This window comes from Cyprinus carpio, chromosome B14 (assembly GCF_018340385.1).
Source record: "Cyprinus carpio isolate SPL01 chromosome B14, ASM1834038v1, whole genome shotgun sequence".
Taxonomy (NCBI): Eukaryota; Metazoa; Chordata; class Actinopteri; order Cypriniformes; family Cyprinidae; genus Cyprinus; species Cyprinus carpio.
This window is the reverse complement of record NC_056610.1, coordinates 10200789-10228258: the sequence shown is the minus strand read 5'-3', so window position 1 is coordinate 10228258 and position 27470 is coordinate 10200789. Positions and strand designations below refer to the sequence as shown.

General features: G+C 38.9%; 1 protein-coding gene and 1 long non-coding RNA gene across 3 annotated transcripts; one reads left to right on the top strand and one right to left on the bottom strand.

Moving 5' to 3' along the window:
- Positions 1–104: 104 nt before the first annotated feature.
- Positions 105–27470, top strand: loxl3a (lysyl oxidase-like 3a). Of its 2 annotated transcripts, XM_042738007.1 has the most exons (14): positions 105–399; positions 553–716; positions 3627–3844; positions 15004–15196; positions 15325–15505; positions 15617–15771; positions 16234–16404; positions 18496–18651; positions 19795–19954; positions 20075–20318; positions 24278–24393; positions 25943–26079; positions 26541–26652; positions 26840–27470. In XM_042738007.1, the coding sequence occupies exons 1-14, from the start codon at positions 105–107 to the stop codon at positions 26911–26913; spliced, it is 2376 nt and encodes a 791-aa protein (XP_042593941.1). In that variant the 3' UTR covers positions 26914–27470. The 2 variants fall into 2 exon arrangements, with proteins under 2 accessions (XP_042593941.1, XP_042593940.1); XM_042738006.1 differs by lacking the exon at positions 18496–18651.
- Positions 276–11676, bottom strand: LOC122139613. Its single transcript, XR_006156421.1, has 3 exons — positions 11246–11676; positions 531–754; positions 276–396 (listed from the first exon to the last, which is right to left on the bottom strand). It is a non-coding gene; the product is annotated as an uncharacterized LOC122139613 (long non-coding RNA).

Sequence of the window (27470 nt, the reverse complement as noted above, 5' to 3'; positions counted from 1 at the left end):
CTTTATTTTAGTGTAATAAAATGCACATTTTAAAACCTTGCAAATTAATGTATACTCTCTCTTTCAGTTTTTCTTGCTCTCTTCACCTCTCACACTTTCAAGCCATGCTGAGAGGAGGATTGTGGGATATGGTGATTGCCATGGTGCTATTTGGCATCTGGCTGCCCTCCTGTTTCAGCCAGACCACCTCACCATCTCAGGATGGAAAAATAAAGTTCCGCCTGGCGGGATACCCTCGCAAGCACAACGAAGGGAGAGTGGAAGTGTTTTACAATGGAGAGTGGGGCACTATCTGTGATGACGACTTCACCTTGGCCAACGCTCATGTTCTCTGTCACCATCTAGGGTTTGTGGAGGCACTAAGCTGGTCGCACAGTGCCAAGTATGGACCAGGCACTGGTGAGTTAAAAATGAATCTTATTAGCAAAACGTCATTTTCACTTTAGTGCAGTTTAAGTATTTCTCACATCTGAAAGTCAGCTTTCTCTATACACTCTTTGAAAAGGGTAGAAAAGCTGTTGTAAGCTAACCTGGCTGGTCAAAAATCTGCAGGTAAAATCTGGCTGGATAATGTCATGTGTGGAGGATCGGAAAACAGCATAGAGAAATGTGTGTCCCGTGGCTGGGGGAACAGTGACTGCACGCACCAGGAGGACGCAGGGGTGGTTTGTAAAGATGAGCGACTTCCAGGCTTTGCAGATTCCAACATCATTGAGGTAAATGATGACTTTCATCCAATGCAATCCCACTGATTCTGGCAAACAGAGAAAAAAAATAACATTGATGCCATTAGAGTGCTGCACTGATGATATATTTGGATGTTAGCATCACCCTGGCTCCCTCAACAAAAACCCAATAAGATTTTTCCATTGGCTTTTGAATCATAGCAAAAAAATAAGATTTTGTGACCAACAAAGTTCATAATTCTTACATGTTTGGTTTATCCTAAAAATCTTCACAAAAGAACACAACTTTTATTATTTTTAAAAGCCTAAATTCAATTGTCTGAAGTTAAAAGCTAAATATAGGCTAGAAATGATCTACACTAAAATCACATGAGTTTAACGTCACAACCATTAACCTCCTGACAACCCTTTCAGTTTTGTTTTGCATGAAAGTTTGAGTTAGAATAGTTTGCAAGTTCTTGGTTATAAACACAATGAGGCTGTGAAAGTAGAGTGGTAAGTAGATGAGTTTACCTGTGAAATTTAATGTGCTCAGAAACCTCTGCAGTTCCATTTAGACACTTGTTAGCAACTGCCTTTTCAAGACAAGTAAAGGCTTTAAAAGATGGGGTGTATTACTTATGTATTTTATGTCAGATTAAAAAAATATCTTGAGCTTGTGATAACCACAGACCTTATTTTAGGCCTTTAACCAAAAATCCATTAAAAAAAAAACCCCACTGACTTCAAGATGAAGGAACCGGAAGTGCTAAAATATTTGTATTGGTACAAAATAAGGCATCCTTGCAGCACTTTATTACACCAATAAATCATATTAATGTAGCAATTAAATTTGATTTAACAGTCTCCTGCATGTGCAGTGCCATGCAAGTCATTTAGAATCAAAAGCTCATTTTTACTGGTTTTTATTGCTGATGTTGTGTTTGCCTGTGGTTTTTCTCAAAACAGTTGTTCCTCTTTTGCTTAAAAAAAAGAAGATAAATATGTAAATGCTTATTGGGATGGTGTTTTGGAGCAATGCTTATAGATTCAACATACCTGATTTGCTGTCCATCATTTGGGGAAAAAATAGATTTTACATTTCAAATTTGTTTTCTTAACATCTTGAGGAGAGGTGGGCTGTTACTTTTCAAAGCAAGAGTTTTTGTGTCCTGGATCAATAAGCAACCACCTTGCACAACCCAGAATTGCATTCACTTTCTGTCACATTTATGCACCCCTTTTATCTCTTCACCTGTTTTATCCTACTTCATTTTAAATCTTCTCTCTCTCCATTTGACAGCCCCTTTCCCCTCCCATGTTCTCTCTCTCTTCCTCATCTGCATGCAAAGAATGAAAGTCCACAGCCAATGTCATTCTGCTTCAACTGAAAGTCTTTGCTCTGTTGTAAATTAGTCTCTGATGATCTGCTTGTGTGCTGGAACCACACCAGAGAAAGAGAGACAGATGTAGAGATACGAGAGCTTGGAGAATTAGAGACTGCACAGCAGAAGAGAAGTGAAGAGATGGAAGGGCTGAATACGTGCAGGAGTGCCACTGCTCAGTTTACATGCCAAGGTTCTCTGTGTTCTTGTCCGGAAGGCAGAAGGAACACAGAGAACATGAGTGGGTGTCAGACGAACCTCTGGCAAACTCAGCAGTTTGTGTTACACTACAGATGTGTCAGAGTTTACTGGAATGGTGCAAATGACTGATTTCACGTCCAAATTTACAAACTTTTTTCAAAACACAGACTGACAAGAAGAATGTTCTTTTTTTAAAAACCTTCCCAAATTATAATTATAATTTGCACTCTATTTGATTCAAAGAAATGCAGTTTCATTTGAAACTGATTGACATTTGTTTTGCTTTCTGCTGTTTTTAGATGTCAGTTACCTAACTCCTAGTGTAGACTTGTGACATAACCACACACACACACACACACACACACACACACACACACACACACACACACACACACACACACACACAGAGCCAAAAACACTTGCAATGGCATAATTTCAGTTGTCTGAATGTTTGTATGAGGAGTACGTGCAGATGTTTATAAAGTATATTTTACTTAGCATTTTAATTAGCAAAATTTACTAGATTTTCAAAAATTACTAGATCACTAACTTTAAGAATAATCATAAGCATATTCCCTCTAAAAAAAATCAGCATTATTACTCCAGTATTCAGTGTTACATGATCCTTCAAAAATCATTCTAATATGCTGCTTTGCTGCTCAAGAAACATTGCTTATTTTCAATGTTAAAACATTAATATTAATATTTTTTTGTGAAAAGTGTGATACATTTTTTTTTTCAGAATTCTTGGAAAAATATAAAGGTCAAAAGAACAGCATTTATTTGAAATAGTAATCAGACCTTATAAATGTCTTCATTGTAACTTCTCTCTGACAAAATCATCTGAGAGGTCAAAGGTCCCACAAATAAAAGCCGAATCAAGAGCTTTTACAGTGTTTTTTTTTTTTGGAAACTTGTTTCCATGAGAAGGCCGACTGGTATAGTTGTGGCTTGCTACTTCTTTGCCTTGCAGTTCAGCCTTAAGTTCTGACTCCAAAATCAGATTTCAGTTGATGGTCCTATGGCAAGGTGCTCAGCAGACTTTGTGGACCGTTCTGGCTAGACATTTGGAAGTGCTTGTGTAAATGGTGTAGAGAGTTTGTGTTCTAGCCAATGCACAGTTACGGTGCGGTTTGGCAGTTAAAGATCCAAAACCCTCATGTGAGATGACTCATGTCCTGCATGAGCCAAAGAGACAGGCTCGGTCATTAAAAACTCATGGAATAGGAGATTGTAGCTTATTAAAACCATCTGAAAAATATACTGGATGACTTCTTCACCACAAACATGCATGTACATGAAAAACTGATAGAACTTATCTCAAAGCCTGTATATGCCCTACATCCAATTGACCTTTTCTAAATATATGTTTTAGATGCAGGTGAATGAAAACCGAATGAAGAACATTCGTCTGCGTCCGCTCTCTGGTGCCCATGTTGGCCGTATGCCTGTGACGGAGGGGGTGATAGAGGTGAAGTTTAAGGAAGGATGGGGTCACATTTGCAACACTGGCTGGACCACCAAGAATTCTCGTGTGGTGTGTGGCATGATGGGATTCCCTTCACAGAGAACTATGGGGAAGAAGCCAAGCAGGTAAAGGACATTTAAAGAATACAAGAGTCAGATTGTAATCTTGTGCAAAAAAACCTCTTAGACCATATTTATCACATGTTTGGAACTCTATAGGATTAGTACAAAAAGTAGTCTTTAGTGATATCTGAAAACACTTAAGCTGCACTTGTCTTTTTACAGTGGTGCTATACACTGTAAAAATGTTATGTGCTATGTACTTTTAAAAAATATGGTAACAATATTACACATAATATTTTTGAATAGTTTTTAAGGCTTGATTTCTTTCGTGGAATCTACCAGAATAAATCATCTCCTGAACTGTTTAATCTATGACACAATTAATTTAATATTATTAGTGAAATGTGCTCATTTATTTTAAGTTGATTCTCAAAAGTTTGTGATTTTGAGTAAGGCCTGTTTTAACTTTGATTCATCTTATACAAATTAAAAACTATATACAGCTAAACAGCTCAAGTAGGAAAAAAACTTGTTACTGCTCTGGTATTAGCAAGGCTACTGCTTATTATACAAAGCATCATGCCTCATAGTATTAGTACATGCTGTTATCCACAACCTAACCATAAGCTCTACTCTTCTGCACAATGGTCACGACAGAAACTTCACAGAAACTCTTTCAAATGTTAAACATAACTGAACATTAAACAAACAGATGTTTCCCTTCACTCAAAAACACATAAAATAGCAGTTAATTTCAATATTTACCCTCCATATCCAGCCATATGCAAAGCATGCTGGAAACTTACAATCACTGCCAAAATAAAACTATGTAACTATAAAATATAACAATAAAAATGCATAATTGAGCTAATTCTCTTGAAATAAATAGGTAGCCTTCTTTGCTTAATTTTATCATCTTAATCAGTTCCTCAATGCAAGCCTCATAACTGCTCAAGTTTCCCTAAAAATGCGGAAAACATTTCTCTTGGTTTTATTAGTGAAATGTTCTCAATATTTTCTATACAACACTGAACCACATTTAAAATAATAATAATAATAATAATAATAATATGCACACAATTTTTAAATTATCACCTTCATTTTAAATGAAAATTACAAGACCTATGATTCATTTTTTTATATATTATATTTATATGATTCATACAATGCAGAAGAACCATTTTTGGTTATCCAAATAACCTTTCATTGAGCAGTCTTCAAAAGAACTTTTACTTATTTTTTATAATTTTAATAATCTGAAATAACTGTTTTCCACTTTATGTGCAAACTTCTGAGCAATGGAAAAGTTCTATAGCTGTTTTAGGTTCTTCATGGAACCATCAATGCCAATAATAAAAGGTGCATATAAAATTAAAGCTGCAAGCAGCGATGAAAGGGCCCTCGCACCCGGGATTACCGCCACCCGGTGGCCATAGGAAAACAGCGAACAACAGGCAATATGCTTTTATAGTGGTAAATATACAAGGAATATGTCAGTCATTTATATGTTCCAAATTTCATGCTGCCAACAGGTGGCACTATGATAATAACTGAATATTGGCATGTAGCTGTCTTCAGGCCAGGACTCTTACCAAACATGTGAAGTTTTGGGCAGATCGGACGTTGCATGTTTTAGTTATTGTAAAACAAGAAATTTCTGTATACTGGCCTTGAGACGTGTTCAGGCAAGGACTCTTATTAAACATGTGAAGTTCGGGGCAGATTGGGCATTGTATGCATGAGTTACAACGACTCCCTCTTTCATGGTATTAATAGCATGCTTTAGCACTTAGTAAGTGTTGCTAGCATGCTTGAGCATATTTCTAGCATGTTTAGTAAACAGTGGCATATTTTACTGTGTTGCTAATAGTGCACCACTGTGTTACACATGTCTGTTGCGAGTAGGTGGCGCTATAACTATAACCGACAGTGATGCGCGGGTTGATCCAAAATGAGCGGGTGCCTGCGGTCACCCGGCGTAACCTGCGGTTACGAGTCATCCAGAAATATTTTTAATGATATTCGGGTCGCGGTCGGTCGGGTCGTTTGAAAATAAAGATGGCAATTAAGCCTTTGTAATTTATATAGTACTAGACACAATTTTGAAATACATAGGACTACACTTTATTGGCTGAATAACTGGCGCGAAGATGACGCATGAGCTCAGTCTCGTGATAGGAAGTTCGGTTCTTTTCCGCGAACCGGTTCTTTCGGACAGTTCGATTCAATAAACCGGTTGAAAAAACGGCTCACCGGTTCTTTTACGCTCGATGTAATGACGTCATTGGCGATGACGTAATGGCGTCAAGTCTATCAAACATTCAAATATACAAAGCCAGTAATCATAACTTTAGTCAGTTAAAAACCTCATAATCATGAAAAGTTTACAATTAAGTTTTGCAACAATGCATCCAAATACAGTAACAGCAATAATGTGCTTACGAGGATTTAAGTCTTGAAGATATAAAGTAAATAAATTAGGTGTCATCGGCGGAGAAACCATGATCCACTTACTATACATAATCCATTGCGATTTATTTGTTATTAAATAAATTTAAGTTTCGCCAGATTGCCCTTCATTCAAGTCTTCGGTTTCCCCACGCTCATAACATTAGCACATAATCAGTTCAGAATCAATCAAAAGAAACAGTTCGGGTCAGACGCGCTGTGTGTCAGTCTGCTTCACGCTGAATCACGCATGCGCAGTATCATCAGCTCCTCGGTTCTCAAATCGGACGTGTCCGACAGAAACGGTTCTCGGTTCAGTGTACTGGTGATCCGAAAAACCGATGCAACCGGTTCTTGACTCGAGAACCGCTCTAACCGGCACGCTGCAGTTCAATATCATCAGCTGTTGCGCTTCTTGTCCGGTGAGTGATTACGTCCATTTAAAAATAATAAATGCGCGTCCTTGAAAGCGCGCCGTTTTCTAACGTAGCCTATTTACTTTAACTTCTTAGGTAATAATATCAATGGTATGATGTTTCAGATGCATTATCAGATGCGAAATTACAAGACATATACATATATTTAATTGTTTTTTCAAAACTATCGCTAGGGACAGTTTGGCAGTCGCTGGACATTGGTAGGGACACGTCCCTGGCGCCCCCCCCCCAATTCTACGCCCCTGCGCTACGATGAGCATTTACTACTTTTAAAAAATGCGGGTCAGGAAGCGGGTGGGGTACAATATTTTCTTTTTCTTTTTTTGCGGTCCGAGTTGCGGGCGGGTTAGTTGAAAACGTCGGTCGGGTGCGAGTTGTTAATACATTGACCCGCGCATCACTGATAACCGAATATGAGCATGTAGATGTCTTCAGGCCAGGTCTCTAATCAAACATGTGAAGTTTAAGGCAGATTGGACATTGTATGCAGTTACAACAACTTCCTGTTTGATGGCGTTAATAGTATGCTTTAGCACTTAGTAAGTGTTTCTAGCACGTTTGAGCATGTTTCTAACATGTTTAGCACACAATGGTATATTTTACTGTGTACGAGGCCTGAAAATGGCAAACACGGCACAAAAATTGTACAGGAAACAGACTTCCTGTTGGGTTTCGGATTTTGAACCAGCAGACTTTTTTGTAGGTATTGATGTGTTACATGTGTCTACAAAGTTTCATACATGTACGTGAAACGTAGCTCGAGGCGCACTCGGTTGAAATTTTATAGGTGGCGCTATCAAGCCATTTTGCTACACCTAATTCTGAAACCCACATCAGATGTAAATTTTTGCCATTTCTGACGCGTGTGCAAAGTTTTATGAGTTTTTGAGCATGTTTAGGCCCTCAAAAATGTGATTCATTTTGGAGAAGAAGAAACGGAGCAATTCCAATAGGGTCCTCACACCATCGGTGCTCGGGCCCTAAAAATAAGTGGCTGGAACCCAGAGTACCAAATTCAACTGGTGATTTTTAGTGGATGTATGATATAATTTCTCCTCAAGCTCACATAGATGTCCTCATAGAGTAATCGCAGGTTTTCTCATTACATTAATGAACATGAGGTCCACTAATGTTCGACAACCACAAATTGGCACTTTACTTTTGAAAGGAAAACCTTATCACTTACAAACGTCTTTTTTTGTGAAATGTTTTTCTCAAAAAGGGTGTGCTTATGGTATCTTTCTTTGTTACATACCACTTGGTTTGATATTTTGTTATATTATACAGTGGTTTATGGGGCAGTTTCAGGTATTTTATTACTTTAAATCAAAATAAATATTGTATTTTACAGTTGAAGCCGCTTTGTGATCAAAACAGCCGTTTAAAAGCATCCTGGTCTGTTTGGAATTCCTCGACACTGACTGTCTAATTTGCGGCTGACTGACTTCCTCTAAATTATCATTTGTCTGTGTGATCTAGACTATTTTGAATTCTTAGGGGACGTTTTTGTGCAGTTTTTATGTATGTGTTATTTGAAACCTATTTTAGTGTTTGCATTTTAACCAGATCATCCAGAGATTAAAAAGATTGTTTCAAATGCATTTTTTTTTTTTTTTTTTTTTTGCGGTGATTTGTTGTTGGTTTTTTTTTTTAATATATGTGATGTGGAGCTCATATACACCATTAAGAAGATGTATAGTTACTGCATGTTTTCAGGCACTCTTAAAAAGATGGAAAATGTCTCTATTTCATGAACCTCAGCCAATGAATCATTATAGATCATCATACACTTACATGCTCCAGCCAAAAAGACTTTTGTAAGAATCTGCTTATGCAAGTCAGAATATGTAGTTATGAAACGTGGCAGAATATGTGAGCACACACACGCAAATCTGGATGGATATATTAAGTGTCAGAGAAAGATCCATTATTGCAGACCCCAGTGTTTTGTGGGGTCATTTAGGTGATGTTGTTCTGCTGGCCGTCTGTACAGCAGTTTCTGTGCATTGTCACATGAAGTAATGACGAATGTTTACAAAGCCCTGAAAAAAGTGAAATCAATCCCATATGTGGCCACTGGGCCGCTGGCCAACATGTTTTTAACTGTGTGAGGGATGTGGAATTTTTATCATTGTGCCAGTGAAAAATGTACCATATGGATTAGTGAGGCCCTGATGGGAATTTCTTACTGAGCTGTGGTGTTTGTTTTTGTCTCTCTGATTCATTCTGATTTAATATCATAGCGATATGTAATAAAATAAATAAACATACAATTTCTCGAGAGCAATTTTTGAAGAGGACACAAATAATACAGCTAAATTTGTACTTGTAAGGACAAGTATACACAGCCTTACTACTATTAGTGCAGTAGGGAGACCAAATTAGACAACTTCAAGCTGTTGCGGTTGCGCTGTGACAGCACTCATGTCCGTTGTAGACATTACCATCCGTTAAGCAGGTAACATTATTATTGCTAACATAGCGGACTCATCAAAAAAATGCATTGGTATCATCTGTATTAAAGAGAAATTAATAACTTCATCCAGTTTAAGTGAATAAAATAGCCTTGACAGTCAAGTAACACAACTATTGACTGTGTTCTCACTCACCGGACTTAAAACACATTTTTGCCCCGTTTGCGTTGTTTTACTACTGACAGAGTTGTTTAAAGTATAAAACATTGCCATTTACAATACACAGAGTGGTTTTTAGTAGTATTTTAGGGGGGACAACCCTCAGATTGGGGTGGGGGGGGTCCTGTTCCCCTGACACCAAGCCCCCCCCCCAACCCCGGGATTTCTGCCTATGCAAACACCTAGCAACGCAATAATAACTGCATAGAAACACGCTAAATACCACTCTGAACACCTTAGAGGCGATGCTCTGGCAACCACCCAATACAACCCAGTGTCACGGGTGCACTACTGAGTGGAGTGCGGATCAAGGAACGGAGGGAGTTGAGGAGTACATCAATCCAGAGAAGTTTAATTATAACAAGGAAAACTCAAGTAGCACATGAAGACATAAACAATACTGGATGCCAAACTAAAAACAAGGAACACTATTTAAACATGACAAGATGAGACACACCTGGGATGAAATGATAACCAATTAGGGAGCAGGAACACACACAAAACATGGAACAGAGTCTGACAATACCCCCCCCCCCCCGGAAGGCGTGACCTCGCGCCACACACCATCCAATGGGGAGGGGGTGGGCACTCTGGAGGTCCCTCAGGACAGAGCGGTACCCGTTTGGGGCACAATGGTGGATCAGGAGACTATCTAGGCCATGGCAAATCTAGGGACTCGGGAGGCCATGGTGGGGCAGTTGGTTGAGGAGGGCCCCCTAGTTCAGAGAGGAAACCATTGTGGAAAAATTGTGGTATTGTTGGAGTGTTGATTTGGGGGGCCATTGAGGGCACCCTGGAGGAGCGGGCACTTGAGCAAGCTCTGGGACTGGAGCCGACACTGGGGCTGACACTGGAGCTGACTGGAGATCCGCTGCCCTTCCTGGGTGGAACCGGGGATCTGGAGGCCTCCCTGGGCTAAACTGGGGATGGTGATAATTGGGGTTACTGTGGATTTGCTGGGTGGAACCGGGGATCTGGAGGGACGGGAGTCCACCCTGGGCTGCAATCTGCCCTTCCTGGGTGGAACCGGGGATCTGGAGGCCTCCCTGGGCTGAACTGGGGATCGGGAGCCCTTCCTGGGCTGAACTCGGGAACAGGAGCCCTCTGTGGACTATACTTGGGAACAGGAGCCCCTCCTGGGCTTAACTCAGGAACAGGAGCCCAGCCTGGGCTTAACTGGGGATCGGGAGCCCTTCCTGGTCTTGACTGGGGATCGGGAGCACTTCCTGGGCTTTGCTCTGGAACTGTGCCGACACTGGAGCAAACTCTGGGGTCTGGGCCGACACCCTTCTCCTCACCCCTAATTTCCTCTTCTGGATCGGGGGGAAAAGGCGTGGTCTGGGCCAACACTAGAGCAAACTCTGGAAGGCGCATTCGAGGAGCGGGCACTGGAGGGCGCTCTGGAAGGCGCTTATGAGGAGCAGGCACTGGATGGTGCTCTGGAATGCACTTTCGAGGAGCAGGCACTGGAGTGCGCTTTGGGGCTGGCAGGCTTGCCATATTAATGTTCATTGGGCTTGCCATATCAATGTTCGTTGCGCTTGCCACATTAATCTTCGTTCAGCTTGCCATATTACCAGCCGGTGATCGTGGGTGAGCCGCGGATGGCTGACAGGACTCAGGAACTGCTGGTTGATGGGTCCCGGATCAGGATCGGAGGCTCTCCAGACTGCCTCCTTCCAGCCAAGGTTGGTGGTGTCTGGGAGCTCCGTTGGGCGATGGTACGTCATCCCGATCCGGAACAGCATCTCTAGGGTTTTCCCCTCAAGGGAGCTGGCGAGGACGAGCGGCACAAACACCCTCGCGAAGACGACAGTGTATGTGCTCGCTTGAGCCAACGTGACAAACAAGGCTTGTTCCTCATTTTGAGCACGTGGAGGAACGCGTGGAACAAAACAATGCAAAAAAAACGCAAAATAAAAGCAGGGAAAAGGGGTGCCACTTACTTTGTTTTTTTGGTCCGGTATTCTGTCACGGATGCACTACTGAGTGGAGTGTGGAGCATGGAGCAAGGAACAGAGGGAGACGAGGAGTACATCAATCCAGAGAAGTTTAATTATAACAAGGAAAACTCACGTAGCACATGTAGACATGAACAATACCGGACGCCCAACTGAAAAAAGGGAACACTATTTAAACATAACAAGATGAGACACACCTGGGATCAATGGAAATTACACATGGGAAACACCTGGGATGAAATGATAACCAATCAGGGAGCAGGAACACACACAAAACATGGAACAGAGTCTGACACCCAGCTTGTGCAAGTTTTTGATGATTCTATAATAAGGCTGAATGTGATTGCACTGCTTTGTTCTGCTTTGCTTGTTTGGCTTCTCTCCTCCATCTGAATCGGAACAATCATCCACATCTGAACTCTGAGATTCACAGCAGATGGTGAAATGTAAGCAGTCTGTGACGGGACAGAAAAACAAGCAACCATCTGAGAATTCACGTGTGCATCCTGATTGTTTGAGAGAATAGCTATGATTTCAACCAATGGGTTCTCTCTTTGTGTATTAAACTGAATGAATGACTCATACCTCCTTAGACATGAGCTCAAGTCCTCAGCATGCTGAAGTTAAGCTCCAAAAACACATTTCTGTTGGCTGTTCTTCATTCTGACTGATGAAATCCTCTCTTGACAGAAGGCCATTTTATTTACACTTAATGTCACTTAATATTAAAGCCTACCAGCTGACTAAACACAAGTAATCTTCAGTGGATGAAAAAGATACCATTTATCTTTTCCATTGCTTTTAAATGATTGTGGGCTCAGACAATTTACTGAAAGGAAATGTGTAAAATACTGTACTTCTCTTCATCTTTGTAATTACGACATCAGGTTTGTGCCATAAGTGCTTGGCTAGATACACTTCAGAAATAGCTCACTTTGCACATTCAGAAGACTGGATATATTATACTTCTCAGATGCGAAATTAAATTTTGCAGTGAAATTATTTGTTTGCATACCTGGTTTTATATCTTGTGATGCAATGACATTCAGACATTTGTAAGTGTGTAAATACTTTTTGGGGCCAATGTACACAGATCTGATTCTCCAATATTTTATTAGATTTTTTTATACAATAATTTAATTGGACAGATTGCTTTGTTCTGGAACGAATATGTAACACACACACACACACACACACACACACACACACACCAGGGTTTTTCCTGGGTCAAAATTGGTCTTCGGTGGTGGCTGACCGACATGGTCATCCACACACAGCAAAGAGAACCCTAGTACCCACATGATCCGCAAGGCCAATATTGACAATAAATGTTAAATTTAAAATAAATACAAAGAAACAGTTTGTGATTTTTTTCTTATCCTATTTATTCATGAAAAAATGATCACTGTCAGGCTAGATAGTAAAAGAAAGAGATTACTCACTCCAGTCTAACTTTAAACTAATTGATTTTATAGGTAATTTACTACACATTGTCATAGGCCTATACATACTGTTGATTATTAAGGCTAAATTTTACTAAACACTTGCTAAATGGGGTAAGCACACTTTCTCATTTCAGATGTGTTTGTTCTTCTAAGAAGTAATGATTTGTTATACACCGATTCAGACACTCACGGGCAGACCAATTGCTTTAACCATTCATTATAATGAATCGGCTCAAAGGAGTCATTAGGTCGCGAATCGGACTTTAGCTGACGAATTGTGTGGGAATCCTGGCTGTTAGGACATCGCGAAAGATTTGTCAACACACACACACAAACACACACACACACACACACACACACACACACACACACACACACACACACACACACACACACACACACAAAACGTTTCATAACTGGATAGATTTTATTTATTTATTTTTTTGCGTTTATTTAAAGGTATGTCAGCTGCATGTGCGGAATGCTTGTCACAAGTTGTAAGAGAAGATAAGGCAACTTTTTTTGACTTCAATTCACACCCAGCGGTAATTCAGCAAAAATATTCTCCGAATGCACCACGTGAAACATGGATTCGGTCTTCCGACCTTTAGGATCAGTTGATTTTGATGCGAAGGAGAGAGCAAAGACAGAACTGAAGACGGAGAGTGCGCGCGCGGGGGAGGGGCGCTGTGCTCGTTCTCTTCGTCACTCCGTTTGTAGCCTGCTTCACTCACAAAACACAATTACACATCAAATAAGGCTTTGGCGGGACAAAAAATCGTTTTGGCGGCCGCCAAAAAATTTTCAATGTAGGAAAAATCCTGCACACGTGAGTGGAAAGTATCCTCTCTCTCAGGAGTGTGATAAAACCTCAGTGACTCAACCTCATAACGCCACTCACTACAGTATTATTACTCCATACCAGATTTCTCATGGTCATGTTTCGCCTGTGTGAGAGTCTAGAATGTGTCACAAATCAGGCGAACCAATGTAAAAGTCTAGCCTTTCATAAAGCAAATATTGCAGTGTGATCTAGACATGCTGCGGGTGAATCTTTGGAAAGCTGTCAAGAACATGTCTGGGTCATTAAGCTCTTGACCCCCCCCCCCCCCCCCCCATATTCAGTAATGCAATACAAAAAAACTGTATTTCTGTCTTGACAACTCTCAGAGAGTTTAGCATGGTAATTTACATGACAATGTTAATGTTAATGGGTCTTGGCAGAATAGATCTGCAACACTGCTGCTGCAGAGCAAGTACCAAGACTTGCTACTGCCAATACATCCATAGACATGCTTCTGTGAGCATGTAAGAAAAACTGCTGCTGTACATATAATATTTATAAAATAACCCCTATATGTAAAATACATTAATCACTAGCAGATCTATACAGGTGGAGCTTGGGAAGGTGGGGGGCTTCTGAAGCATTCTGAAGCTGCTACAGCAAACACTAGCTGAGTATTTGAATGTTGAGAAGCAAGCTCATTGGCTGCTTATGCTAAAGAATCAAATCAGCTGCGCCATGTGAATAATGATATCACTATGTCAGACTGAGTTAGGCCTGTGCTGATTTAGAGTTTCATGACATAACTATGTATGCATGTATGTATGCACTAAATAAGGTTTTTTTTTTTTTTGTATATCAGCTTTCACAAAAATATTAGGCAGCACAACTGATTTGAACATTGATAATAATAAGAAATGTTTCTTGAGAGCAGCAAATCAGCATATTAATTTCTGAAGGATCGTGTGACACTGAAGACTGAAGAAATGACTGAAAATTTAGCTTTGATCATAGGAATAAAATACATTAAAACTATATTCAAACAGAAAACAGTTATTATAAATTGTAATAATATTTCTGTTTTACTGGATTTGAATCTATTTTCATTTAGTGATTTGTGAAATAAATGCAGCCTTCGTGAGCATAAGAGACATCTTTCAAAAACACTGAAATATTATAATTATTCCAAACTTTTGTTCTAAGGGTAAATTAAACAAGGGCTTCAGTGGAAAAGCAATTTCAGCATGCCCTATTTGCTCACACTGGACCGGATACTATTTCTCAGCAAGCTGATAGAATGTGAGAAATCCGTCATGCTTTCTATTCAGGGTTTTTTTTCTGAGCACTGCACAGTTCAGTTTTCAAAGACATCTTCTGGTGTATTATACTGAATGTGGTACATAATTTGCTGTCATTGTCATTATTTTTTCAGCAGAAGTTCTTTCTGCTGTTTTGGGATACAGTGTGTATTTTTTTAGTTTTTTGTTCATTGGATCAATTGTGTTTCTGTTTAGTCTCCAGACTGTGTATAGGATCCATTCAGTGGCCTGCACAGGAAATGAGGCCCATCTTTCAGCATGCTCTATGGAGTTCAGCAAGGCAAATTCCAGCGCCTCTTGTCCCGATGGAGGAGCTGCTGTAGTCAGCTGTGTGCCCGGGCCGCTGTTCACACAGGGCAGAGCTCGCAGATTCAAGCTGAATCCAATGGTGATCAGATAAAACTTGTTTTAATAACTGATTTCAAATCATTTAGATATATGAAGGTAATAACAAAAGTATAACAAAGAACACCTGCATTATGGCTTCCAGTGACCATGCTCCTTCTCATTCTCCAGTCTCAGGTGCGTCTGAAGGGCGGGGCAAAGACAGGTGAGGGTCGTGTGGAGGTCCTAAAGGAGAGTGAGTGGGGTACGGTGTGTGACGACCACTGGAACCTGCAGTCCGCAAGTGTGGTGTGTAGAGAGCTGGGCTTTGGCACTGCTAAAGAGGCTCTGACCGGAGCACAAATGGGCCAAGGTGGGCTTCCATATAACTAGTAGATAGTAAGGCTTCAGCCGAATATAGTTGATCCATGATCCATACAGATATGCTCCCCATTCAAAAACTGTTATGATCACTTGTCCGTAGGTATGGGTCCCATCTACATGAATGAAGTTCAGTGTCGTGGTGATGAGAAGAGCCTGTGGGACTGTCCTCATAAGAACATCACTGCTAAGGACTGCAAACACATGGAGGATGCCTCCGTCATCTGCAACATCCCCTACATGGGCTTTGAGAAATCGGTCAGACACATACATGATGATTCCACTGATAATGTATACTATAATGTGTTTGGAGAAAAAACTGCCGCAAATAGGTTTTTATTCAACATTTAACAATTAATATACTTAACCAGAATTGTCTCTGATGTACGAGTCAACACACAGAAAACCTTTAAGGCTCTCATCAAAGTGCAGCTAACATAACGCTTATGTGCATTTTTGTGCATTGGGCAAAAGTTTTTCCTAGCTCATCTATGAAACTAACAATGCTTTTCAAGGCTGATCCTAACTAAAGCATTGCACCACCAAAATCTGTAAAGTCACTTAAAACGAGCATGTTTTTATTCAAATAGGTGATGCAATGCATGGTAAAATCAAGTTCTCACAGCCCTAGATCAGCACTGCTTATCAGGTTAAATGATCAAAGTCAAGGTCCTTAAGTCTTTTAATTCTTTCTCATGCTTGCTTTGTAACCCATCACAGATACGCCTGACAGGGGGTCGAACGCGGTTGGAAGGGAGGGTTGAGCTGCTGCTCTCTACAGGCAGTGGGGTGAGGGACTGGGGTTTGGTCTGCGGGGATGGATGGACGTCTCGGGAGGCCATGGTAGTGTGCAGACAGCTGGGGTTGGGACATGCCAGCAGTGGCCTGAGAGTAAGATAACCGCTATATATCATAAAACACATGCGCATACACATATGGTAGATAAATAGGTGAATATAGCATTAATTTTTTTGTGTGTGTGGGGGCGGGGGGGCATGGGTTGCACAGAAACTGCATCTCAAGCAGCATATGAAAATTTGTATTTACAAAGGTCCGAGTTACAGAGACACAGAACAATCAGAAGGTTGAAATGTGTAACCCTAAAGAGATTGCTAGACAGACAGATAGAAAGACAATTTGTTGCAAGGGTTTTCAAAATCTGAAAAGGATGTTTTTAGGCAGTTCCAACAGATCAAGTGGGGACAGCGTGTTTTGGCACAGTTTTTAACCTGCAGTGTACTAATAAGTAGTCCCAGACAGAATCTGCACGCTTTCCACATTTTCTGTGTTGATTATGTGGGAAAATCTGGAACAAATCTTTACGATTGATGTGTGTTTCTGCTGAACTTTCTGTGGGCGCAAATTCTGTGCAGACTTTAAATTCACAAGATTGCTGAATGAGCTTAGCATGTGAACAGAAAAGACTGCTTCTTGAAAGTGGTAAAGGAAGGTAGGCTGATCCATGAAAACTATTTTGCGTTATGTAATTAGGCATAAAAGTTATTGTTTAAACATATATACACATGCTTTTAGCAGTCTCAAGGTTTTTTCTTCACGCCTTCATGCGCAAGCAGAGCAGGGTAGATTACTTACAAATTGTAGTCCGTTACTGATTACAAATTGTACCATATTGATATAAAAAAAAATAATGAGAAAATATATTCTGTTTGCAACCTAAAGTGTGTTATAAATTAGGTTTTAGAGATTTTACTACTTTGTTTTTTTTGTTATCTGCAAGGGGTTCGAAAATCTAATAATTCATTAAATCATAAAAATGTCAAATTAAATTACGGCATTTGAAAATAACATCAACCAAAATAAAACACTTACTAAAAAATGAAATATTTTATTTATTTACTGCTAGTTTATTGCTATTGTGTGAACAATATGTAATCATGTAATGAATAAAAAAGTAACTGTAGTCTAATTCTTCTAGTCTGAGTATTTTAAAATGTATTTTCATCTAATTACAGGTATTGTATATTTGGAATCTGATTATGTAATCCAGATTACATGTAGTTAGTTACTACCCAGCTCTGTGCATAGGTTTTCCACAGCTAAAATAACACTGCAAACAATTATTTCTGTTCATCAGTATTTTTTTTCCATTACAAATATCTAAAAAAATCTTAAATAAAGATATATTTACGTAAGAGGCAAAATGACATTAATGATATAAAGTCTTGTTTTCTTAAATTGCATTAAAATTAAGTTTCATCTTAAAACAAAAAAATCTGCCAATGGGGTCAAAAAAGTAATCTTTCAAAGGTAAAAGAAGGCATTGGCATAAACTCAGTTTAAACAACTTAATTTTGACAATTGTTTCAGAAAACATTACTTAATATTTGTATTTTTGCTTCTCAGATTAACATCCTGATTTAGGAATGTTAAGATATTACCCTAATATTTCACCTTCCTGAAATGAAATGATAAGAACAAACACGAATGTTGTCAAGATTCTTGCCCTGGAAATCCTGGTTCAGTTTGGCCAACCACAAATGCCTTCTTTTCTCAGGTTTTGCACACTTCTCCTTGACTTCTTACAGTCTATAGCACTGTCTATGTCTATGTCTATGTTTTTTTTTTTTTTCGGTCCGACCGATTAGTAAAGCCCAAAACACAACAATAATTGACCAAAAAGCAGCAATAATCTGCAAAATGTACATTTATTACGTTCAGTGCCGCCAATATGGCCGACTTGCGGATTAATGACGTGTCATGAAATCACTCAATACATTTTAAAAACAGTGTGAATGGGGCATAATGCTAACACATCTTATCCCTGCAATACATTCGCTTACCAATAAAATACTATCTAGCCTTTGCGAATGATTACAATTATCCACTAAAATGACTACTTGATAGTATGAGATAGTATAGAACTTTGCAATTGAAGCTTAAGCATAGCTGGCTCATACATGGTTAGCACTGTATTTAGCCGACTTTGCATGCTAAGCCCTTGCAGTGGGGGTCTGTCTGCAGATCCGTATAGTGGGGGGCAGGACGGATCACGAGGGGCGCGTGGAGGTTCAGGTCAAGTCCAGGTGGGGCACTGTATGCAGTGACAACTGGACCATAAGAGAAGCCATGGTGGCGTGCAGACAGTTAGGCCTCAGATACTGCCTGCATGCTATCACTGTGAGTAAGAAAGGCACTATGGGACTGGCTGATCAAGCACTGCAGATTGATTGGTTGTGAAATCCCATATTAGCCTTAAATGTGAAGTATTATTAACATGTGAAGTGTACACTACAGTTCAAATGTTTGGGGCCAATAAGTTTTTTTTATTTATTTTTTATACTTTTATTCAGAGGTGGCAGTAAAACCATTTTAACAAAAAGATTTCTATTTCAAATAAATGTTATATTGAAGAATACTTGAATATTTTGTTTTCACAAAAATATTAAGCAGCACAACTGTTTTCAACGTTGATAATAATTAGAAATGCAGCTTATTAAAATGATTACTGAAGGATCATGTGACACTGAAGACTGGAGTAATGATGCTGAAAAATCAGATTTGCATCACAGGAGTAAAAATTACATTTTTAAAAATATATACACAGAAAGTAATATTTATAATATTATATATTATATATTTATATTGTAATATAGCATTTCAAAATATTACAGTTATTACTGTGTTTTTGATTAAATAAATACAGACTTGCTTAACATGAGACTTTTTGTTTTCAAAAACACAATAATGATCTTACAAACCCAAAACTTCTGAACTGAGTAGAACATAAATTTTTTTTTTTTTTAAAAAGCTAGAGGCTACATTTTTGTGGAATTATTTTAACACTTAACAGACATATTAGCAGTGGAAGTTAAAATAGTCCAGATAAGGTTACTAAAACATTAAGGTGTGTCCTGTATATTTGAATAAAATTTTAATTATAATATATTTTTTATTATTAGCTGTCAAACAGTATATATTTTCTTTACTTAATTTTAAAGATTTTCGATTATTTTTTTTCCCTATCCTAGTTTTATATGCAAAGATGAACAACTATAAGAAATCTATTCATATACTTAATTGTAAACACTGTAGCATAGAATATGGCAACCAGCAACCCTTAACCAATAGTGTAAATTCGGGGCGGGACTATCTGTTTGTTTGACCAATTGAAAGAATTTGCCATTATTTTTGCTATTCTGTTTGATTCACATTTAATTAATGTCTGCTACTGACATAATTTGTATTGGGTTTCTTGCTTTATCCATGTTCAGTAATTTACTACATTCATTCATCTACTGATCAACTCTCCCCTGTGTAAAGGAAACTTGGTACTGGGACAGCAGTAATGTGACAGAGATGGTTCTGAGTGGAGTAAAGTGTAAAGGAGATGAGATGACTCTGACCGACTGTCAGCATCATTCTGTCGTCAGTTGCAAAAGAGCGGGAGCACAGTTCTCTGCTGGCGTCATTTGCTCAGACAGTAAGTCATATGCAAGCCTGTAAACAAAAGTTTGTTAGCAAGAGAAGGGGTAAAGCAATAGCTGATGTTGTTCCATCATATTTGAGTGTAATATTGGTCCCTTTCTCCCATAATCCCTAGCGGCTTCGGACCTTGTGCTAAACGCTCCACTGGTGGAGCAGACGGTTTACATCGAGGACCGACCCCTGCACTTGCTGTACTGCGCAGCAGAGGAGAACTGCCTGGCCAAATCAGCTGCTCAAGCCAACTGGCCGTACGGCCACCGCCGCCTGCTGCGCTTCTCCTCTGTGATACACAACATCGGCAAGGCTGACTTCCGGCCACGGCTCGGTCGCCACTCCTGGGTGTGGCATGAATGCCATAGGTAAACGCTGGAGCTGTGGCTGATTTTCAGATCTTGTATACTTGACCATCTATGTGCCCAGTCTTGCATGTAGTGCATGTGTTTAACACCCAAAAACATACACTATAAAAGCATGCGAACGCTCATTTAAAGGGATAGTTCACCCAAAAATGAAAATTATGTCATTAATGACTCACCCACATGTCGTTTCCAAACCCGTGAGACCTCCGTTCATCTTCGGAACACAGTTTAAGATATTTTAGATTTAGTCCGAGAGCTTTCTGTCCCTCCATTGAGAATGTATGTACGGTATACTGTCCACGTCCAGAAAGGTAATAAAAACATCTTCAAAGTAGTCCATGTGACATCAGAGGGTCCGATAGAATTTTTTGAAGCATCGAAAATACATTTTGGTCCAAAAATATCAAAAACTACGACTTTATTCAGCATTGACTTCTCTCCCGGGTCTGTTATGAGCGCGTTCACAGCACATCCGGTTCTCGATCGAATCACTCGATGTAACCGGATCTTCTTGAACCAGTTCACTAAATCGAACTGAATCGTTTGAAACGGTTTGCGTCTACAATAAGCATTAATCCACAAATGACTTAAGCTGTTAGCTTTTTTAACATGGCTGACACTCCCTCTGAGTTCAAATAAACCAATATCCCGGAGTAATTCATTTACTCAAACAGTACACTGACTGAACTGCTGTGAAGAGAGAAGTGAAGATGAAGACAGAGCCGAGCCAGATAACGAACGAAACATTGACTCGTTTTCGAGTCAAGAACCATACATACATTCTCAATGGAGGGACAGAAAGCTCTCGGACTAAATCTAACATATCTTAAACTGTGTTCCGAAGATGAACGGAGGTCTTACGGGTTTGGAACGACATGAGGGTGAGTCATTAATGACATAATTTTCATTTTTGGGTGAACTATCCCTTTAACATGAGGTTAATTCAGTCACCAGAAATGAAAGCTAAATTTAGGCTATAAACGAATTATGCCACAGTCACGTGACTTCAGCTTTACCACTACGAAGTTCTTTAAATTTTATTTACAAAAAAAATAAAAAAAATTGAAAATCTGAGATAGAATAGTTTGTTGTTAACACAACGAGACTGAAAGTGGACTAATACTTTTACAGCATTTATCAATCTTGTATCCTAGACTAATTAATGCTAATTATCATTGTCAGTTCATGGTGTCTAATGCATGGACTACTATCAATGTATTCTCAGTATTGCCACAAGGGACACTACAATGGCCATCATCCATAAACTATTTTTCGATTGTCAGTTTGGTCTTTCAGGCAAATAATTGAAAGATAAGCCAGTTAATTAAACTTAGTAAAACTGTCAACTTCCAATTTAATGCCTCAGACATTTGAAAATCATTCCAGTACTGAGGTTTGTTACTGCCCAGTAATGCAAGATAGCATGTTAAAGGGATAGTTCACCCAAAAATAAAAATGCTGTAATCGATTACTCACCCTCATGTCATTCCAAACCAATGCAAACTTTGTTCATCTTCATTGTTTTTGATGAAATCTGAGAGCTTTCTGACCCTCCATAGACAGCAATGTAACTACCACATTCAAGGCCAAGAAAGGCAGTAAGGATATTGTTAAAATAGTCCATGTGACATTAATGGCTCAACAATGATTTTATGGTGTTAAGGGTATTGTTTTTGTGGTCAATGTGAAAAAAAATTTTTTTGTTTTATAATTCTTCTCTTCCATGTGAGTCTTCGCTGTGCGTTCACAAGAGTATCACAACGCATGTGTGTGATGCTGACACAGGAGCCGATGCTCTGACGTAGAACCCAGATGTGCTGCGGCTTGTTTGCAAAAAGAGGAATGCACACGCATGCGTCGTGGTACTGTAGTGAACATGGAAGAGAAGAAATTGTTGAATGAAGTTAATGTTGTTTAGTTGAACACAAAAAGTATTCTCGTATCTTCGTGAAATTAGGGTTGAACCACTGATGTCACATGGACTATTTTAATGATGTCCTTACTACCTTTCGGGGCCTTGAACGTGGTATTTGAATTGCTGTCTATGAAGGGTCAGAAAACTATCGGATTTCATCAAAAATATCTTAATTTGTGTTCCGAAGATGAACAAAGTCCGAATCCGTTTGGAATGACATGAGGGTGAGTAATTAATGACAGAATTTTTATTTTTGAGTGAACTATCCCTTTAAATATGTTTCAATGCACTGGCCAAGCATTCATGTCTGCATTTGTGTATTTGCAAAGAGTATGTTTTAGGTCAAAGCATGACAGCATCAAGACTAGAACTCAGACTGAAATATGCATGAATAGATTCATGTTCACTTATGCTAATGTTGTTCGCAGAGAGCACTTGAAACTGTTTTGAACAGGGATCTATCAACTGTTTTTCTTTTGCGCGTCTGGCAGCCTCGCTGAATCTCCTTTTGCTCCGTTCTGATCCAGCTGCAGCCCCAAGGACCCATATGGCTTTACTAACACTGAGCACTCGTGGTCATGTCGGCTGAACATCTGATTTCCAAAGGTCATAAACTGATATAAATTTCTTTCTACAAACCAGAGCAGAAGCTTTCAAGACCCTGGACAACCTACAGGGTGAATGAAAGGTCATGCTAGCTGTCTCTGCTTTAAATGAACACATGTGTGCCGACATGATCCAGGGTTGGTTATATCAGTCTAACAGTGGTTTCTGTTTGTCATGGCTCTAACATTTAACTACACAGAGGCGAAGCATGGGCTAAGTGCTTAAATATTAATATTTTTATGTCTGCATTGTTACAATTTCTTCTTGCATCTGTAAAAATGATTATTCTGCTTTGTGCATTGAATTCTATGGCAGCCCTTAAAAATGAATTTTTGAGAATCATTTGGGACCAATAAGCCTGGTGACAAACAAGTTACAAAATTCACATACTGTATTCTGTTTTCCTCTGGTGGTGGATGCGCCACCTACTGGCCAACGTTTATAAAACATACTCAAAAACATTATGTTTTTTGGCCTGATATCATGCTTGCTCCATATAGCTGTAGAATATGATGATTCATAATAATTTATGACCTCCCATATGCCTTTCCAACATTTGGAACAAGTTTCAAAATTACCTTGTAATTGCTGCTTGCTGTTAAATTTACTTTTGTTTGTTTTGTTGATGTTGTCCAACCACAGGGCAGTTCAAGTTAAAAAACCGATGGAAAATAAATCACCATAACAATAATTAGAATTTTTAGAATTTCATGGCAAAACTAGCACTGTCAGTACACCTAAAAATGAAAATTTTGTCATCATTTACTCATCCTCATGATATTTTAAAAGTAAATTCTTTCAAACATTTTAAACTTACCAGCTAGAGTGAATTTAACAGATTTGTTAACCAACTGAACTAATTCAAGAACCACCTTAAATCATTTGTTCACTGATTTTTTTATTTTTACATAGTTAGTGAATTTCATACTCTTCGCCATGCTTTTTGCGTTGATTAATGAATAAGTGCAGCTCTGAATAGTCTCCATTAACTCTTTGTGGTGGTCTGTGTTTACACTGCAAGCTTCCTAGCAGACATTCGGTTTCCCAATGCATTTGCCTGACACAGTGATGATGAGAAAACCTGTTATGTGCTCAGGCTAAAAGGACACACACAGTTGGGTTTGGGACAGAGGCCAGTGTCTGAGAAGCTAGTGTTTACTCTATGGCTTCAGTTCCGTCCTACAGGCCTACAGCACTGAATCTGCTCTCTAAGGCTGTTTAAATCATTTTGTCTATGAAAATGGCAGATTTGTAGTTTGCTGTATCCAGGATTCAGAGTAGCTAATAGTCAGTTATTGTACACATACATATTGGTAAGCTGATATTGATTTAAAAGTTATATTCTCTACAACCAGTCACGTTTCAGCAATATCTTATGTTTTTTTTTTGGATGGTTTAACCCTGTTAGATTTCAGCAGACTGTGTTTATAACCTCCAGGCACTATCATAGTATGGATATCTTCACCTATTATGACCTGCTGTCCCTAAATGGGACCAAAGTGGCAGATGGACATAAAGCCAGCTTCTGCCTAGAGGACACAGAGTGCCATGAAGGTAAGACAGAGGTCAAAGGGCATATGCTTGACATGTCTGTATAATGAAAACCAACCTAACCAACCAACCCTTTCTAAGGTACATTTATAAAAACTACTTAAATGCCCTAACTGAACTACGGCCGGATCCTGGCTTAATCTAAGCCCTGTCTGTGAAACCAGGTCCAATTTTATTTTATTGTTTTTTAAACTTTATTATTGAGTTTTATAACTATAATTTTATTTTCTAAAGATAAAAGAAAAAAATATTTCTGTCATGTACTATCAATTATATGAGCTCTAACTGTTTTAGAGTAACATCATGTCAGGCCAGTTGTTTATCCACTAGGGGTCCCTAAACTTCTAAGTATAGAAATGTATTTATTTACCAGTTATAATAATTTCACATTACAGTGACCATTACTGTTAACCTGCTCTGTCACCTTTATACATCTGTTATGTTATTTAATACTTTGAATTTGAATAAATAAATAAATATTCAAGACATTAAACCAACCAAAGGTAGTTTGCAGGTCTTAGCTGATCTAAGCTGGTTTAGTTGGTCTTCAGTTATATAAAAATCTTCTAATACAGTATAGTTCATTCTAATGGCTTTGACTAAGCTAGACCGTTCAAACAGAATGTTTTTGCATTCTACAGCACTTATTTTGATGGAAGCCTGTTTCTGCCACTGAATAAAAAAAATTTAATTGCGACTTTTTATCTCAGAGTTCTGACTTTTTTCTTGCAATCCTGACTTTTTTCTCAGAATTATAAAGTCAGAATTGTCATATATAAACTCGCAACTGTGAGAAATAAAGGGAAGCCTGTTTCGCCACTTATAATAAAAAGCTTGAAATTCAGAATTTTTTCTCAGGATTGCGTGATATAAACTCGCAATTGACTTTTTTCTTAGAATTGTAAGTTTAAATCTTGTAATCCCGAGAAAAAATTCAGAATTGCGAGTTTTTTATTCAGTTGTGGAAACAGGCTTCCATTTATTTCTTGCAGTTGTGAGTTTAAATATTGCAATTCTGAGCTTTTTTTCCTGCAAGTGCGAGTTTATATAATGCAATTCTGAGAGAAAATTCAGAATTACGAGTTTATATCTCACAACTTTGAAAAAAATAGTCAGAATTGTGAGAAGTTGCAATTAACTTTTTTTTTTTGGGCGGAAATGGGCTTCCATAGATTTTCCATTTCGTTCATTGTGCTCGAAAGTGCCACGTTTTCAAATAAGTTATATTTAAAATGTCTCAATATGAGGTTTTTAATCCAGTACTGAGTCTGACTATTATTTAAAAAAAAAAAAATGGCCTGTTTTTCAAAGCTAAGCTATAACCTTTTTAAAAAAAACAGTTGTCACCCGCGAGATGCTGCATGGATGCATGGCGAGAGAGTTATGTTCAAAGATGTCCATCTAGCGCTTTAAATAGAAAAACAATGGAATAGAAGTGCAGTGGAATGCAAAAACAGGTTTCTTGTGAATGACACCTTTGATTAGTTCAAGGTGTTCTTCAGCGGGAATACTGGCTTGTGTCTCCACTGAGCTGTTGCTTACCTTGTTGCAGGTGTTTCGAAACAATACGAGTGTGCCAACTTTGGTGAGCAGGGCATCACAGTGGGCTGCTGGGACTTGTACAGACATGATATTGACTGCCAGTGGATTGACATCACGGACGTTAAACCAGGAAACTACATTCTACAGGTATTCACTTGTGCTACCTTGTCACAGAAAGAGTAACCACCTTGGTACTTTGGTAGAAATGTATTTCGGATAGATAGATGGCACACTAACGGGAGAGACTGTTACATGAGCAGACTTTGGTCCCGTAGGACCCCATTGTCTGGGCTTTTCAGCAAGTCCAACAGTGTTTAAAGAGCCGTTGCAGTTCTGCTCTCTAGTGGTGGAGATGAGTCACAGCACTCACCATCCTCTCCAGGAATGCAAGGGTTAGAAGAATAATAGGATTTGGTTTGATTAATGATGTAATAAACCTTAAGTACACAGAGGGAGGGCAGAGGTTTTACTGGAATAGGATTTACTAATAAAAAGACCACGTTTGTCCACATGTTTTGCTGATTATGCTCTGTTAGCTAGATCAAGTTTGATTACAATTATGCAACGAGGTTTTCCAGTATCAGTCTTATCGTTTTCCTCTTTCTCAGGTCATAATTAACCCCAACTTTGAGGTAGCTGAGAGCGACTTCACCAACAACGCTATGCGGTGCTACTGCAAATACGATGGCAACCGTGTCTGGTTGCATAAATGTCATCTTGGTGAGACGGGCTGTTGTTCGCTGGGCCTTTCAGACCTGCCTGGTTCTATTAAACATTTGATGGGAATGAAATGACATGCTTGCTTAATCAGATATGTTAGACGAGCACCCAATGAAAGAGTTTCTTTTCCTTCAGTTTTCTTGTTGGTGGCAAATTTCAGCTTTATTTGTATTTTGTGTGCTTCCAGGGGATTCATTCAGCGAGGAGGCTGAGAAAGAGTTTGAACATTATCCCGGGCAGCTCAACAACAAGATCTCTTAACATTTTTGCGAATGAACCCATGGAACCCAGGAACTGCAATAACCACACGGCTCTGGACAAAGAGAAACTTTAATCAATTAACATTACTATTTATTCTCTTTTGAAGCCATTGCTACTGTGGTCCAATCAGATGTTGAGTTTACTTTTAGATTAGGTCATCAGAAACCATCATGTAGCCAAGGGCCTCAGAGAAAGAACAAAGCTGTGATTGTGGTCTGGGCTTTTGTCCATGCAAATGTAAGTGGTTGGTTTAGAGGAAGATAGTGGCTATACACTTCCTCTTGTACAAATGCTGAACACCTCAGAGCAGACATTCGCGTGAAACGCCAGTTTCCTTTAATGAATTTTCAACATGCATCAGGGAATTATAAAAGATGCTTTATATATCTTTACAGACTGTGATTGCTGATGGAATAGGCTTCTTGTACTTCATCACAGTATGTGCATTTATGTGTATGCCCATGCAAGATTTGTGTGTGCCATGTATATTTGTATATTTCTGGAATGTCCTATAATCATTTTTGTAAAATATACAAATCTGCACTTTTAAAAACCAA

Bases quoted from the DNA above. Each gene is read 5' to 3' on its own strand.
- loxl3a (XM_042738007.1), top strand. From the start codon at position 105: ATGCTGAGAGGAGGATTGTGGGATATGGTGATTGCCATGGTGCTATTT. The intron at 717-3,626 runs GTAAATGATGAC...TATATGTTTTAG, and splicing joins CAGATTCCAACATCATTGAG to ATGCAGGTGAATGAAAACCG. The intron at 3,845-15,003 runs GTAAAGGACATT...GTTTCTGTTTAG, and splicing joins ATGGGGAAGAAGCCAAGCAG to TCTCCAGACTGTGTATAGGA.